Source organism: Mytilus galloprovincialis, chromosome 1, assembly GCF_965363235.1.
Source record: "Mytilus galloprovincialis chromosome 1, xbMytGall1.hap1.1, whole genome shotgun sequence".
NCBI lineage: Eukaryota > Metazoa > Mollusca > Bivalvia > Mytilida > Mytilidae > Mytilus > Mytilus galloprovincialis.
The window spans coordinates 6,765,326-6,782,646 of record NC_134838.1 but is presented as its reverse complement, the minus strand read 5'-3'; the positions used below and the strand labels follow the sequence as shown (position 1 = coordinate 6,782,646).

General features: G+C 32.7%; 1 protein-coding gene across 1 annotated transcript; it reads right to left on the bottom strand.

Annotated features, from left to right (window-relative positions):
• Positions 1-6,066: 6,066 nt before the first annotated feature.
• Positions 6,067-8,567, bottom strand: LOC143064219 (actin-2). Its single transcript, XM_076236883.1, has 2 exons — positions 8,305-8,567; positions 6,067-7,323 (listed from the first exon to the last, which is right to left on the bottom strand). Exons 1-2 carry the CDS (start codon positions 8,428-8,430, stop codon positions 6,319-6,321), a joined length of 1,131 nt encoding a protein of 376 aa, XP_076092998.1. The 5' UTR covers positions 8,431-8,567; the 3' UTR covers positions 6,067-6,318.
• Between the last annotated feature and the right edge of the window lie 8,754 nt (positions 8,568-17,321).

Below are 17,321 nucleotides of genomic sequence, written 5' to 3'. Positions count from 1 at the left end.
TTGTGTTAAAGTCTTAAACTGTTAAAGCCGAAGTAGTTAAAAATAAAGTGGTTGTAGATGAACCATCGCATGAAAAGATTAAAGACTGGGAGAGTACTAAAACTGCAGACTTTATTGATAATATAGACGGAGAAAAAGTAAACGAAATACTGACTCAACTAGTAAATATGGTTGACAATGCAACAATAAATGAAACAACCATAAATACCGCAGTTGAGAGTATAAGTAATTTACTAACCGATGCAGCTAAGAGTACTTTTGGCACATATACCTAGCAAAAACGAATCCAAATTTACAAAAATATAAGAAGGCATCCAAACCATGGTTTGATGATGATTGTAAAAAAGCCAGGCAAAAATATAAATCGTCAAAAAGAAAGTTGAGAAGAAATCGATCTCAACTTCAGGAGGCCGAAACTAAATCATTAGAGCAAAATATAAGAGGACTAGATAAAAGTATGAGAAAACATAGGGAAAAAAATTACAAATAAAATAAATAATTTGAAATCTACTAACCCAAAAGAATATTGGAAAATTTTGAATAGTGGAAAAAAACAGAAAAGTCCTAATATACCTAATCTATACTATTAAACGAGAAGACCTCATTTTTGGTATCGCTTCTCTTCTTTCCACAATAAATTAATTAACACGCCTCTGTGTCCTATAGGTACAGTGCATAGTCGCATTTGTCATCCATTCATATGATTATTCAGATTGAGTTATTTTAGGAGAAAAACGAGAAAAAAGGCATCCGGGTATTGTCCCGTCATTGTACGAAATTTTAAGTCAGATTAGACTTCCGGTTTGCGTTTTTCTGTATACTTTGAACATACATATACTACGAATAAAGTGTATTTTCAGAATTTTATCTGCTATCATTTTCAAGTTTACTATCCACGGCAGTCACAGAGTTTATTAAATAGAGAGGGTCTGTATACTATATCAATGATCACCATGGATCGATAAACTTAGAATTGAAAGTAAATACGCTTTATTTATATAATAATGAATGTTCATAATATACAGATAAGAGCTAAAATTATTCATGTGAACTTTTGATACTTTTTCTGAAATTCTCCAGTCATTAAATCTTTTACAAAATTCATTGATTACAAAAAAAAAGAAGATGTGGTATGATTGCCATGTTGAGACAACTCTCCACAAGAGACCAAAATGACACAGAAATTAACAATTATAGGTTACCGTACGGCCTTCAACAAAGAGAAAAGCCCATACCGCATACTAAGCTTCAAAAGGCCCCGAAATGACAATGTAAAACAATGCAAACGAGAAAACAAGCGGCCTTATTTATGTACAAAAAATGAACGAAACTAAACAAATATGTAACACATAAACAAACGACAACCACTGAATTACAGGCTCCTTACTTCAATAAATGTTCATAACATACTAAATGTATGTTCATATTGAAATTGATAGAAAACCAAAAATTGGGAACTTTGGAAATAAAGGTGGAGGGTAAAAAAAAACATTTTCCTGTCCCCAATAACCTATGACTTATGATACTTTTGCTGAAATTCTCCAGTCATTCTGTATTTAACAAAATTCTTCCAACAACACTTTACATACCGATACTTTAAACTACGCTCTGAATGCCCGCGATTTCGCGGGTGTCTTCTAGTATACCTTTATGAACATATTGTTAGATTATTTTAAAACATTAAATGCTGGTAGCGAAAATGACGATGGCGAAAATGTAAACAACCAAAACGTTATGGATAGATTAAACATGTCATTAAATGTACCCATAACTGTAGATGAAATTGAAAAAGCAGTTAAAAATCAGAAAAATAATAAAGACTCTGGTTCCGATATTATTATAAATGACTATTTCATATTTTATCTAGTATATTAGTAAAGCTAAAGTATATGTTATTTAGTTAAATGAAAAGTAAAAAGATAAAAATGTATTGTGCCTTTATAGGCTTTGCATTTGATATAAAGCATTTGATAATGTATGGAGAAATGGATTGTTTCAGAAATTGCTTGGAAACGAAATTAACGGTAAAATTTATAACGTTATATTCAATATGTATAGTAGTATTAAATCAAGAATTGTATATAATGGACAATCATCAGACTATTTTCCTTGTAATAATGGGGTAAGACAAGGAGAAAATCTAATTATATCTGAATGATTTGGAATCTTTTTTTACAAATACATGATGTTTTGGGACTAAGTAGTATATCTGAAGAAATTGAGAATGAGATGAATGTTTATATTAAACTTTTCATTTATTATATGCAGATGATACAGTTCTATTTGCTGAATCTGATTCTCTTCAGTCTCAACTTAATACATTTAGTGAATATTGTAAATTTTGGAAACTAAGTGTAAATTCTAGTAAAACGAAAATTATTATTTTTTTCTAGTGGACGTTTATCACAAAATCCTCATTTTTATATTGATAATATTAAATTAGATGTTGTCAAAGAAATTCAATATAAGGGATTGACTTTTTCAAGAACAGGTTTGCAAGTACTAAACAGATATTAGTTACTAAGGCATATCGTGCCATTACGTTGTACTTAAGAAGGGGAGAATTCATAACCTTTCGGTGAGATGTCAGTATGATTTGTTCGATAAGATGGTGAAGCCGATTTTACTTTAAGGATGTGAAATTTGGGGGTTCAGTAATATGGATATTATAGAAAGAGTACATTTGAAATTTTGCAAGCTACTACTGAACTTGAAGAAGTCAACTCCAAACTGCATGGTATATGGTGAACTTGGTGTGTATCCCATGGTAGTCTATGCTAAACTGCGTATGGTAAATTATTGGTGTTAATTTGTCCACGACAAAGAAAATAAGTTGTCACATATTTTGTATAACTTTATGTTTTTAAAACATTCACAGAATAATTGTAAGTCTGAATGGGTTATGTTTATAAAATATATTCTTGATACATGTGGTTATAGTAATATCTGGTTAGCACAAACTGGCTTTAGCACAAAATGGCTGAGTAATAGTTTAAAACAGAAGTTATTTGACCAATTTCAACAAAACTGGCGTTCAGATATATGTAATTAGTCAAAAATTATATAAGGACAAGTTTGAATTCGAAAAATATTTAGATATATTACCAGATAGAGATAGGGTTATATTTTGTAGATTTAGAACTGGTAATCATATATTACCAATTGAAACTGGAAGATGGATAGGTTTAGATAGAGAAATTAAGATATTGTAATTTGTCAATGTCAAGAATTAGGGGATGAATGTCACTTTCTTTTGAATTGTAGATCCCTAGACGACTCAAGAAAATTGTTTTTGGATAATTGTTATTGTAACAGAGTAAATATAATTAAATTTTGTAAATTATTACAAACAACACATAGAAATAATTTTAAAAAATATATGCAAATTTATAAAGGTTATAAATTCAGTAGCAAGTCTTCCAGGTTAGCCTTTGTCTATTTGTTTTTCTATATATTTATATAACTAGTAATGGTAACATTCCTTTTTTGTCATGTGCACAATTTATTTTTTTATACCATGTAATATTATTCCATTCTTTGTACCAATGTGTATACAGTGGTTTTAAAGAATAAAATTGCCTGGTCTTGTCTTGTGTACTTTTATTAACATAATCAGAGCGAGCGGAATGAGAAATTGATATGAAAGTGTGAATGATCCGTGTTAAATGTTGTAATGCCTGAAAGGGTCCTACGGCAGTTCTTTTCTTGACATATACCTGTATGTATGGTGTACTGTTTAGTTGTCTCATTGATATTATATTCACAGCTACTTTTGCGTAGGTACTATTTCTGTACTAAAAGTATGCAGTACTGAAAATTTACTTTTAATATTTAGTACTATTTCTTTACTTTAAAATTATTGTAATATTTAGGTACTTGCATCAGGGGCGGATCCAGGATTTTTGAAAGAGGGGGCGTAGTTTTTATTTTTGCCGAGCGGAGCGAGGCGAAATTTTTTTTTTTGGCCCTTTATAGGACTAAAAACATAAAATAAGTGAAATTTACACTTTTTAAACGGGTCCTGGCGTGGGGCATGCATATTTTGTAGTTGCTGTTAAGGTGTAAGGGTTGGACATTTTCGATACTGTATTCTCCCTATTAAGTGTCGATCATAAAATGATATCATGGATCCAAAGCTATGTACTGATACATTTAATGTTGGATTTGTCAGTAAAACATAGACATGGAAAATTCTCGCACGACTGTATGTTGTAAGTTAAGTTAGAATAACCTGACAGATTTCTTGTTGTAAACACGATATACGCTGGGCTATTCGATTGAATTTGAAATACGACCGACACGAGTTAAAAAAACATACAAGCAATTTTTATCCAAATGTTTGGTTGATATGTTTCACCAACAACATTATGGGAAGTATTAAAGGGTTCCAAATCAATCAAAGGCTAAGAATGAGTCTGAAATGACAACGAATTTATGAATAACGGCCGACAAATGGAGACATAAAGGTCACACCCAGCAGGCAGGTTGCAGTCTGGTCTTAAAAAAAGTATTCCATATGATATATATCAGTTCGGCGAAACAGACATTCGGTCAGACATGAAAACCCCTGCCACAAAAAAATATGCCCGCTTTCATTCATCATGTTCATTTAATGCTAAATAATTCTGTTGGGAATTTTCGTTTCTAATAGCATCGTAGTACACGGCTGTGGCGGATCCAGAAATTTTCATAAGTGGGGGGCCCACTGTCTGACCTAAGAGGGGGCCTGCTCCAGTCACGCTTCAGTGATTCCCTATATAAGCAACCAAATTTTTTCCCAAAAAGGGGGGCGCGGCCCCCCCCCTAAATCCGCCTCTGCACGGGAAATGGCAAAGTTCGAAATCTAGTCTGATTAATCATTTTACAAAAAAAAAAAAAAAAAAGTCCGAGCAAAAGGGGAAGGGGCGTACGCCCTCTTCCACTGTGCATTTTACAGTACTTGATACAGAAATAATACAATATTCCATGTTTGAAAATCATTACTTGAAGAGATTTGAAATAGAAAAAATCTTTCAAAATGCTGAAAATGTAACGGTAGTAACCAAAAATCTGTAATTCCTAAATTTCAAGTACAAATAAAGTACTGTAAAATACAGCTACCTAAATATTACGATAATTTCAAAGTAACAAAATAGTTCTGAATATTAAAAGTAGATTTCCAGTACTACAGATTTTTAGTACAGAAATAGTACCTATGAAAAAGTAGCTGTGTGCTATAGCATATAGAAGAAAATCCACCCCCGTAAGCGTTTTATAAATCCTTAACCGCGAGATATGATATACTAGTATGACATTGACGAGAATACGAGCATATATCATCTTGCAATAGCTCTTATTATTTTCGATTTGTTTGCGTTCCCATTACTAGCCTAGGCAACTTGTTCCAGTTTAATATATAGCTCAATACCTCAAGCTTGTTCCAGTATAATATATAGCTCAATACCTCAAGCTTGTTCCAGTATAATATATAGCTCAATACCTCAAGCTTGGTCACTTTTTTCAGGCTTGAAGAAATACTATGTTATCATGCTAGTTACTTGTTTTCAAATAAATATATTTAAGTGTGAAGCGAACTATGTCGTATGATATACAGGAATGAAGTTTTTAATTTGACTCAGTGGCAGAATATTTCAACTACCCTCAGTATTGTTCTATGAATCGTTTATTATCAAAATGTTAGGTTACCCCTTGTTGGTCTATGTACTTGGTATGAAGTACTATGCTATAATGTGTTATACTACCGTCTAGTGGGACATCGCCGACAAAATAAAATGTAAACATAGAGACATTGTTTGAGGTCTTCAATGAAAATTAGACTAGTTCTAATCAGTTAACTCTTTAATAGCTTGTCGAGAACAAAAACATAAAGCAGAATAAACTACTGGAATATTGAGACCACACAGGAATACAAAATAAGCATGGGTACTCTTCGTTCCGACACAGGAGACTAGATAAAATATGCAAAATACACCTCGTTCTGGCAAACTCAGATCAGACAGACAACTTGAAGCATCATTATACCTTTAACCAGAAACAACAATACATATATTTAATAAGCACATCAAATTGGGTTTTACAGCTTTATTTGTGTACAACGAAGAACTCTATAAAAGTAATACAAAATAGTTCGAATTAAGCGTCTTGCTTGGAGTTCTCCACGACACGGACTGTAACGACGGTGCAGATCATTACTAGTTTTCAGATCTATATTTAACTTCAGATCTCGAGATAAAGTTTTAACAATGATACAAAAGTATGCTATCTGCACCAGTATATAACATAACAATAATTGCAGTTTTGAACATGATAGTTTGTAGTTTAAAAGCATTTTCTGTGGACAATGGATGGACCGGACTCGTCGTACTCCTGTTTGCTGATCCACATCTGTTGGAAGGTTGAGAGTGAAGCCAAGATGGAACCACCGATCCATACGGAATATTTCCTTTCTGGTGGAGCAATAATCTTAATTTTCATTGTTGATGGAGCAAGTGCTGTGATTTCTTTCTGCATACGATCAGCAATACCTGGGTACATGGTTGAACCACCAGATAATACGGTATTAGCGTACAAGTCTTTACGGATATCAACATCACATTTCATTATACTGTTGTATGTTGTTTCATGGATACCTGCAGATTCCATACCCAAGAAAGATGGTTGGAACATTGCTTCTGGGCACCTGAATCTTTCATTACCGATTGTGATAACTTGTCCGTCAGGTAATTCATAACTTTTTTCTAATGATGATGATGATGCAGCTGTGGACATTTCTTGTTCAAAGTCTAATGCTACATAGCACAATTTTTCTTTAATGTCTCTTACGATTTCTCTCTCGGCTGTGGTTGTGAATGAATATCCACGCTCTGTGAGAATTTTCATAAGATAGTCTGTCAGATCCCGACCGGCAAGATCCAATCTCATAATAGCATGAGGAAGTGCATAACCTTCATAAATGGGTACGGTATGGGTAACACCATCACCAGAGTCCAACACAATACCAGTAGTACGACCAGAAGCGTATAAAGATAATACAGCCTGGATAGCAACGTACATAGCTGGAGAGTTGAAGGTTTCGAACATAATCTGTGTCATCTTTTCTCTGTTGGCTTTAGGGTTGAGTGGGGCTTCTGTTAGTAAAACGGGATGTTCTTCTGGTGCTACACGGAGTTCATTGTAGAAAGTGTGATGCCAGATTTTCTCCATATCGTCCCAGTTTGTGACAATTCCGTGTTCAATTGGGTATTTCAATGTAAGGATTCCTCTTTTACTCTGGGCTTCATCACCAACGTAGCTGTCTTTTTGTCCCATACCGACCATTACACCCTGAAAATCACAAATGAATGAACATGTACTTTTTGTTACATAAGACAACATGTAAATTTATGTACAACACTAAATTGAGGATTTATAAAAACAAAATAATAATGTAATTGTTGAAAATATAGACATATCTTCGCATGTTTATTTCTGCTTTAAAAAAACTCGTTGGGGCGTAGTAAAAATTCAGTCATTAAAAAAAAAGGAAAAAAAAGGTATAAAATCAAGGGTATTTTTTGAAAACTGTGACAAAGTTCAATCCGGGACATAATTTGTCGATCCAGGATCACAGTAATCGCTTAATTTTTATTTCAAATATCCGATAGAACATTGTTTAATTATTCAAAAGTATGAATATTCAAATCCGTTGTCGTTAGCAACATGTGATTACTGCCATTGTCTCAAGTGGTCACCATATAAGGCGTTGTTCCACATTGTAAGCTACGATAAAGCATTTAAAGATCACACCAATGGCATTTCTGATCATAGACAAAAAGTTTTAAATAAAAATGGAAATGTTAGAAAGTCAACGTAGACACATTGCATTTCACGTGGATAAATCATCTCTCAATTTCTTTCATTAAAGTACACACGGGGGCGTGGCTAACTGCCGATCATGACTCATCTCCAAATATGGGCACCGGCAACGTGTACCGGCATATTTCATCATATTCAAACAATATGATTATGTTTCGATTCAATCTGCGATTCACGAGATTTATTACACGAAAAATGAAGCATTTAAATGAGTTTATAATAAAACACGATTGCTACCATAATTTGGCGTATTTTATTTTAGCTGCACGATGTGGGATATCAAATCAGATCAAATAACATCAAATAAAATATACTTATCCCAAATCAAAGGTAATTGACGTAAATCTTGATTGAAAAATTCTCAAATAAATCAATAGTATCACTGTTAACCATGTTTGATAATTTAAACAATATGCAAAGATTTAAAAAATTAAAATTTAAATTACAAACCTGATGTCTGGGTCTGCCAACAATGGATGGAAACACAGCTCTTGGAGCATCATCTCCTGCAAATCCAGCTTTACACATTCCAGATCCATTGTCAATTACCAAAGCGGCTACATCGTCGTCACACATTTTGAATTTAGTTTGATATTTGGATTGTTACAACCTTACTGTTCAGTTCTCAACGATCTACTGTGAAAATTTAAAATTCACAGTTAGTTTTATTCTCCCGTCTTTCTCACCTTTGCACCCTGGGAAAAGAAAGCCAAATGTTACCATATATGGTTATTCGGAATGAATCATTTGCATACGATTCTCGGAAAAGCTCTCAGTTTAACAGGCCGTATGCCTGTTTATGGTAAACGTCCTGTTTATTGATTGGTTAAGCTACTGAATATTCATAATGACCTCACCTAAAAGGTAATGGACACACAGGTATTTTTACAACTCGTTAGTGTGGCATTTACTGTTAATCATCAGGTGAGATAAGTCCTGATTGTTTTCATTAAAATTTGACAAATAGAAAAGATAAGAGTATGTCATAACAGTGATTTATTCTATATGATTACGTCGACTTTGAATAACATGTAACATTCTTGTAATGGGAGTGCAGACGTACATGCATAATTAGTAATATTAAAAAAAATAAAAATAAACGTAATATATATGTTATTAAAATAGGAGTTTTACTATAATTAAACTGAGTACGTAAGAAAGATTTTGCAGTAAATAAGATACTATATTTATACACAAGTATTTTTTTCTTATAAAACGAAATAACGGGTATATAATATTCGATTCGACAGGGACAGATATTACAACAATGTCAAGTTAGTAAGGAGGAACAAATACACGTGGACAAGCCCAGGCTACAAATTTATGTGTATAGACAAACCAATCAGGGGCGTATAAATCCAATTTAAAAAGGGGATTCCAACTATATGTCCCAATTCAAATCGGCAATGATCTTAAAAAAAAAGGGGGGTTCCAACCCCCTAGATCCACCACTGAAATTAATTCTGAGACTACTGTCTTACTGGCGTACTAAATTATAATCCTGGTACCTTTGAATACTATTATTATCAAATCATGTATTGGTCAACAATACAAATAAGGATCGTTAACAAGACTAAACAAGACAGTTTCAAAATCCAGTAAATTTCTATCAAATTTTAAGATTCTTTGATTTCTCAGCCACATGTGCAAATTGTGTACGTGTACATGTGAGACATTCTCGCCTTTAAGCCACAATCACCCGTCATAGATAATGCATGTATATGTCAATATCGACTGTCAATATAATCAGTTTTCTTTAATTTTTCTTTGGGTGGTTATATAAATGTACGTAACAAAATGATCAATGATCACACATATTGATAGATACATTTTATATATAAAAAGTGTTTGTTTTCTGTTTTTCGGCAATAAAAACAGTTATGAATTGAAAGATTGTCTGTGTTCGTCGAATATGAGTATTGACTGTCAAATTTATTAACATAATTATGCTATTATAGTGTCAGCAGTATTTCTACAAACTTAAATAGTCATTAGTGTAAAATATTGAAATTCTTGCAAAAAGCCGTGAATTATTACTGAAAGCTTAAAATCAGGTTCGTCGCAACATAGCCTTTTCTGAGCTGATGAGACGTTTAACAATCAATAATATATGATCTGGTTACTGGGGTACGCTTTGATATTTTTAAGATGTATGTTTTTATTTATTTAAACCCTCAGACAAAGTATTTAACGCGACAAGATGAAAAAACAAGAGCAGATAGAAAATGAGTCAAGACATTGATTTTAGCAGATGGTTTGTGTTGGGGACGGAATGGAGACAGTCATCGATGAATCAGTAATTACTAGGGTTAGAATCTTGCCAATGTTCGCTCATACTCGGGGAATGACATATGATATATTCAGTGGAACGGTGCAGCAAACAAACAATATAAAAAAGGGACAAATTTAAAAGCTGACTGTGACGGTCTGCAGGGCGGATCCAGGATTTTTCATAAGTTTGGACCCACTGACTGCCTAAGAGGGGCCCGCTCCGGCTATGCTTCAGTGATTCCCTATATAATCATACAAATTTTCCCCACAAAAAAGGGGGGCGCATTTTGATCTTGAAAAAAGGATTACTTTTGATAGCTTTTTTAAATACTATGTCGCCATTCAAAAATGTTTGAACAAAAGCTGCAATAACTGAAGAATGTCATAATGGAAACATAACTATTATATAATTTTCTTCACAAAGCTGACTACTGGTTTATCTTATAAATATTTAACATGTTTGTATTCTTCAGCGGAAGATGTAAACCGCAATTTTAAAATTTATTGACCGCTGCAAAGGAGTGAGGATTTTTTTTTAAAAACATTCAAGTGTCTATTATATTGTTTACGTGAACACAGATTTTTGCAAGTTTTGTCATTTTAAAATTATTTAAAAAAATGACAAACATTAAAGGAAAATGTGGTGTCAAAAGTATTTTTTACATTTTTGAGAAGGAAGCTTGATATAATGTACATGTTAATGTTTGGGAATGTTGATATATCAAACATAAATATAGAAATTAAACAAGGATACGAATTAAATTTCAGTGGTGATATTTCAGATATAATTACTCCAAAACGAACATAATATCACATTCTATAAAAATGCTGACCAAGCATATTCATTTTACAGTGTTAATGTACCTATATATGGAAATTGTTTATTTCACCATAGGACAGTTTACAGCTTATTTACTTCGTGGTAGAACGCAGGGAATTTTAAGCTTTTCGACTTCTGTTTCCTTTGAGCTGTTTCGTTTTTCCTGTTTTAGATATAGGTTTTCGCACGATAAAAACTTACGACGTAAACTCTATAAGGATATTTCCATATTTGGATATTTAAACAGAGGTCGTTCTTTTCGACTGTAATATATACACCCTTTGGCTTAGATATATAAAAGATTTCATTGTGACATTCTTTAAGTACGCATATTTTAAGTGTTGTATTTGAACTATATACATGTATAAGATATTAAGGCATTTAAACATTCACGTTTATCAAACACAGATATTCACATTCATGATTTTGAATACGAGATATTTCATTGAGACAGAAACCAATAATCATACAGAAGCAAAAATTTAAATAATTTCTTTTAAATAGGTTCGCTCAGAAATAACTCAAGTATGGACAAGGTGCAGAATATAATGGGGTCATCGAATTCATTCATTCTTTTAACTGAAAATAAAATAGATTTCAGTGCATGGAAGTATGTTAAGTATAAAACCAAGATAAGAAGCAAACGTACTATACTGTGGTTGGAAGGGTTGATAGTCATAAAACACAGATCTACGCGACAGTTTGTCATGATGAGGGGAACATATATACTTCTGACAAAGGTTATGATATTAATGAATACTTTGCTACCCTTACAGATGAGGGGAACATATATACTTCCGACAAAGGTTATGATATTGATGAATACTTTGCTACCCTTACAGATGAGGGGAACATATATACTTCTGACAAAGGTTATGATATTGATATATACTTTGCTACCATTACAGATGAGGGGAACATATATACTTCTGACAAAGGTTATGATATTGATATATACTTTGCTACCCTTACAGATGAGGGGAACATATATACTTCCGACAAAGGTTATGATATTGATGAATACTTTGCTACCCTTACAGATGAGGGGAACATATATACTTCTGACAAAGGTTATGATATTGATATATACTTTGCTACCATTACAGATGAGGGGAACATATATACTTCTGACAAAGGTTATGATATTGATATATACTTTGCTACCCTTACAGATGAGGGGAACATATATACTTCTGACAAAGGTTATGATATTGATGAATACTTTGCTACCCTTACAGATGAGGGGAACATATATACTTCTGACAAAGGTTATGATATTGATGAATACTTTGCTATCTTTACAAAACCGCAACCTCCCTTGTATAACAGTGCCTGTCCCAATTTAGGATAAATGTTCGTCTCATATTAAATCGTTGAAACGAGGGATACACAACTCTTACTAGAATCTCTTGTCAAAATTGTCTGAACATCAGGGTGGATATATAAATTAGATTTTTATGAACGCTTGTTGTATCAATTTGGTCAGATGGAACCTAACACCACACTCACTCACCAAAAAAAACCCAATTAACCTGAACTAAATAGGTCTGCAATACGAAAGCGTGGTTTTCAGCCTTTTTTCTCCATCCGTGGAAAAACAAAACGTATACAACAATAACGAAGCATACAATCAGCTCAGAAAATGTGCTGTACTCCATGTTAACACCAATATCATAGACAAAAAAAACACCTAAGACTCTGGGAAACATTGTTAAAATAATACTGTATCAAATAATTAAGACACTCGCGATGCTGCTCCTAATAATCCCGACATCACTTTCGGCGGCTAACCTTTGGATTAGTATTCATTATGCAGTACAGGAGAGCACGATTTTGTTAATTCAAAAAAATATAAAAAAAGAAAAAAACAATACAAGAAAAAGAAAAATAAACATTTTAGCCTTGATCAAATGCATACTGGTGATAGTTCTACGGAATGTTTTCATTCAGAGCATGACTGGCCATGATGTTTTCAACAATGATTATTGTTTCATTTTAGGAATTTTTCATAAAAGCATGTCAGATACAGATTCATTGACAACCGCGAGAGCATTATATTTAATCTTTAAGTAGTCTATGGATAGTTTTTGGTTCTTATAGCTCCCTTGTAACTTGTAAGATATTATCGTGTATTCCAGTAACCCTCTCTAGTGTCAAAACATACTGAGAGACTGCATATGCAATTAACAAATGAAGCATATACCACAAATAAGTAGCAAAGAAAAAACCCAAACATCAGTAGTTATTTGCATCGCTCTTATCGAACAGCATTAACTCGCTTAATTAAAGACGAGCTATAAATGCATATGCAGTATTATCAAAACCGAAAATCTATACCCTCCCTCTAAAAAATAGGAATGAAATAATACAACGTTACTACTATTGGTTTCAAAGACATTTTGTTAAATAAGAAAATGTATAGAAGTCCTCTTTTGTTAAACATAACTTGTTTCATACAATCCTGAGTTACTTTTAGTGTTGACCTCCACAAAAAAAATCAGCTATATCTGATAAAGGTGTTTTAAATTCTATTGTTTCCAGAAAGGACAGAAGACGCATATAATGCATTGATTGTAATATGATCTCATGTCTTCAATTACGTTTTAAAAGACGTAATTGGTGCATTTATTTTGTCATTCATAGTAATTTAAGTCGGTCAATTCCCTCGACTAGATCATCTTTCATGTTTTCATTGATCCCTCATTCAAAGTGCCTGGCAAGAATTGTAATGTATATTATAGGGCTGACTGTGAAGACTCGGATATGTGAAATTCATTATTATCAACATTGAATTAGTTCAATTGTTTTACTCTATTTTCCATATTTGTCATATATTTCATTTCATACATTATTATTCTAGTCAGTAGACTTTGTCTTACATATATAAATGTGTGTTGTAGACGGATTTATTGCCATAATCTTGGCCAAACTTGAAAAGACTGGATTTCTATAATTCTATTTATTTAATTACTTATAATCTGCAACAGTTTGGACAATAAATTACTAATACATTGTACGTCTTACAAAACCTTGCAGCGAACACGTATTGTTATATTTAAATGAATGGTTATTTCGTTTTGGCATCTTTTAAACCTTCTTAATCCCTTAATTAATTGCCTTTGCTTATGTTACAGGCTTTTTATAAATTGACAATTTCTTCAGGCATTAAACGTTTACAAAAAACTGAGCTGTTGAAAGTAATTCTAACACTTGGATTTTAAGAATTTTAAATCGACTTTTATTTGCTATTTCATTTAATTTGGATGGCACGATCTGTTACCGTGACTTGTTTCCAAATACCCTCCCAAAAAATAAAACTAAATACGCGTCTTTTGGTCTTAGCACTACAACCACATTTAGTGACACATTCTTTGAATACGTTTTCTAATAAAACGCTTAATGTTAAAATAATGAGGTTTTGCAAACATCACATACATGAATATATTCTTTATTTTGTGTTCCTAAAAGATTTAAAATAACATTAGCATATTAGCATAGTCCGGTAGACATATTGCCAGCTGTTAGCTTATCAGAGAATTCACCGAAAGAGCAAAGAAGAACTTTGCATAGCTGGCGATGCATGCAAAACAGAAGATGCTTACCCTGTCGAACCAACCGGTCTTGCTTCTTATGGAGTTCATACATTCTCCTCAAGTTAATCTCCTCAAGTTAATGGATTTCATACAATCTCCTCAAGTAAATGGAGTTCATACAATCTCCTCAAGTAAATGGAGTTCATACAATCTCCTCAAGTTAATGAAGTTCATACAATCTCCTCAAGTTAATGGAGTTCATACAATCTCCTCAAGTTAATGTAGTTCTTACAATCTCCTCAAGTAAATGGAGTTCATACAATCTCCTCAAGTTAATGGAGTTCATACAATCGACTTGTCAAGGTAGGGAAGAAAAAGATACTTTACTATCTTTGAATCACAACCAAACACGGCCCAGTATTTTATGGTTAAAACCATGCTAGTATATATTGGGGGTAAAGCTGGTGACTCGTCACGTGTAATGGTGAGTTTCACGATCTCACGTGTATATAGTCTGTTGAAATGGATCCTTTCTGTCTCTATCCAACATATGGAGGTCGGAATTCTTGTCCGTTCTCCAGGGGTTTGAATTTCAACTTGTCGTTTGTGCTAAAGAGTCTAAAATTTCTAAATAATTTGATTACAAATATTAAATAAACTCCTGGTCAATCTATAATTGCAGAACTTACCTATCAGATTTACTAAATAATAGATATGCATGAACCATTTGCTATTGAGCGCAAACAACAATAATCGGCGCATCACATCCTTCTTTATCTTTGCTTCCTATTATCAGAGACACACACATGTCTCTAATATTACACTTTTATATTTTGAGGCTATATTTTTCGAAAAATTGGTTTGTATTTTTTTGTTCTATTGTAAGAACAATTTATTCTTCTTTCAATCAACATTACAAGAGTATTATAAAATTACTACCTGAAATACATTGATATACATAATCAACGGATAGTTTCACTAAAACGAACTTTTTTCCTTGCAAAATATTTTTTAAGGAAGTTCGCTACTCAGTTTCAAAATAACATGCTTTTCATATAAACACTGGTATATATTGATAGGGGATTTATAAAGAAACAAAAAGAGCAAAAGAAATATATAGGTCAATGTGCTTGTTTTCAAGATATTAGCCATTGAAATTTTGGCGGAAAAATGTTCTCTCTTGAATTTTAATAGGTTTATCATTGACAAGTTTAAGTTCTCAAAAACTATTAAATTATAACAAAGATTTTATAAGACTTTTGCAGATGGTTTATAATTATATATATATATATATATAAAAGTCTATAAAAAAGACCAACCAGCAAATTTACTATGTACCGGATCGTCTAAAATAGGCGATACTATGCAGATAAGGAAAAAATTATATCAGTCTAAAGATTTGCACAACGGTACTAATATAAGATGTTATTATACGAAAATGTTGTTATTAAATCGGTACTTTTTATAAGGCCTTCCAAATACCGTTTCGATCCCTAACATCACTGAAGAGACATTTATTGTCGAAATCCGGATCTGGTGTACTAAAAAAATATTGACACCTTATGTTTGTGGCATAACATCGTGACCACAAGTTAATTTTTTTCTGTTTAGTATTAAATTTATATTAAGATCCATTTTGTTACATCTTGTGATCAATTTTATTTGGCAATCGCCAATGGCAGTCAGCAGGGTTAAAGATCATCAGTTGTTCGACCTGTTAGTCAAATGCGTTTTGTTTAAATATACTTTTTCACTTTTTTTGGTTTTTTGGAAAATGTTGTTTGTGCTGTTTTTAGACCCTTCTACAACGAAATTTGTTTTACATGCACACGTATAAAAATTGCGGTTTTTATCCAACGCAATCATAGGTTTGAACGTAGTTTTCAATTTAGACTCGTTTATATTTTTTCGTTTGGGCTTGTATCATATTTTCCCTCCGGTTTATATGATCCGTTCATCCTATATTGACTCTTAAAATTGAAGAGTCTATCTAAAAATGAGGGTACTTTTTCTAAAAATGAGGGTACTTTTTATATGGCCTTCCAAATACCGTTTCGATCCCTAACATCACTGAAGAGACATTTATTGTCGAAATCCGGATCTGGTGTACTAAAAAAATATTGACACCGTATGTTTGTGGCATAACATCGTGACCACAAGTTAATTTTTTTCTGTTTAGTATTAAATTTATATTAAGATCCATTTTGTTACATCTTGTGATCAATTTTATTTGGCAATCGCCAATGGCAGTCAGCAGGGTTAAAGAACATCAGTTGTTCGACCTGTTAGTCAAATGCGTTTTGTTTAAATATACTTTTTCACTTTTTTGGTCTTTTGGAAAATGTTGTTTGTGCTGTTTTTAGACCCTTCTACAACGAAATTTGTTTTACATGCACACGTATAAAAATTGCGGTTTTTATCCAACGCAATCATAGGTTTGAACGTAGTTTTCAATTTAGACTCGTGTATATATATATATATGTAAAAGATTTATATAATAAAAAATGGGGGTCAATGGGCAAAAATTATGATGGCTTTCAAATAGTTCAACCCAGAGGATCCCGAAAATCTGTTGTTCGGTCTTATATTGTTGATGCAATACATTACAGCTGATTTGTTTGGAGTTTGTTGTTCGGTCTTATATTGTTGATGCAATACATTACAGCTGGTTTGTTTGGAGTTTGTTGTTCGGTCTTGTATTGTTGATGCAATACATTACAGCTGGTTTGTTTGGAGTTTGTTGTTCGGTCTTGTATTGTTGATGCAATACATTACAGCTGGTTTGTTTGGAGTTTGTTGTTCGGTCTTGTATTGTTGATGCAATACATTACAGCTGATTTGTT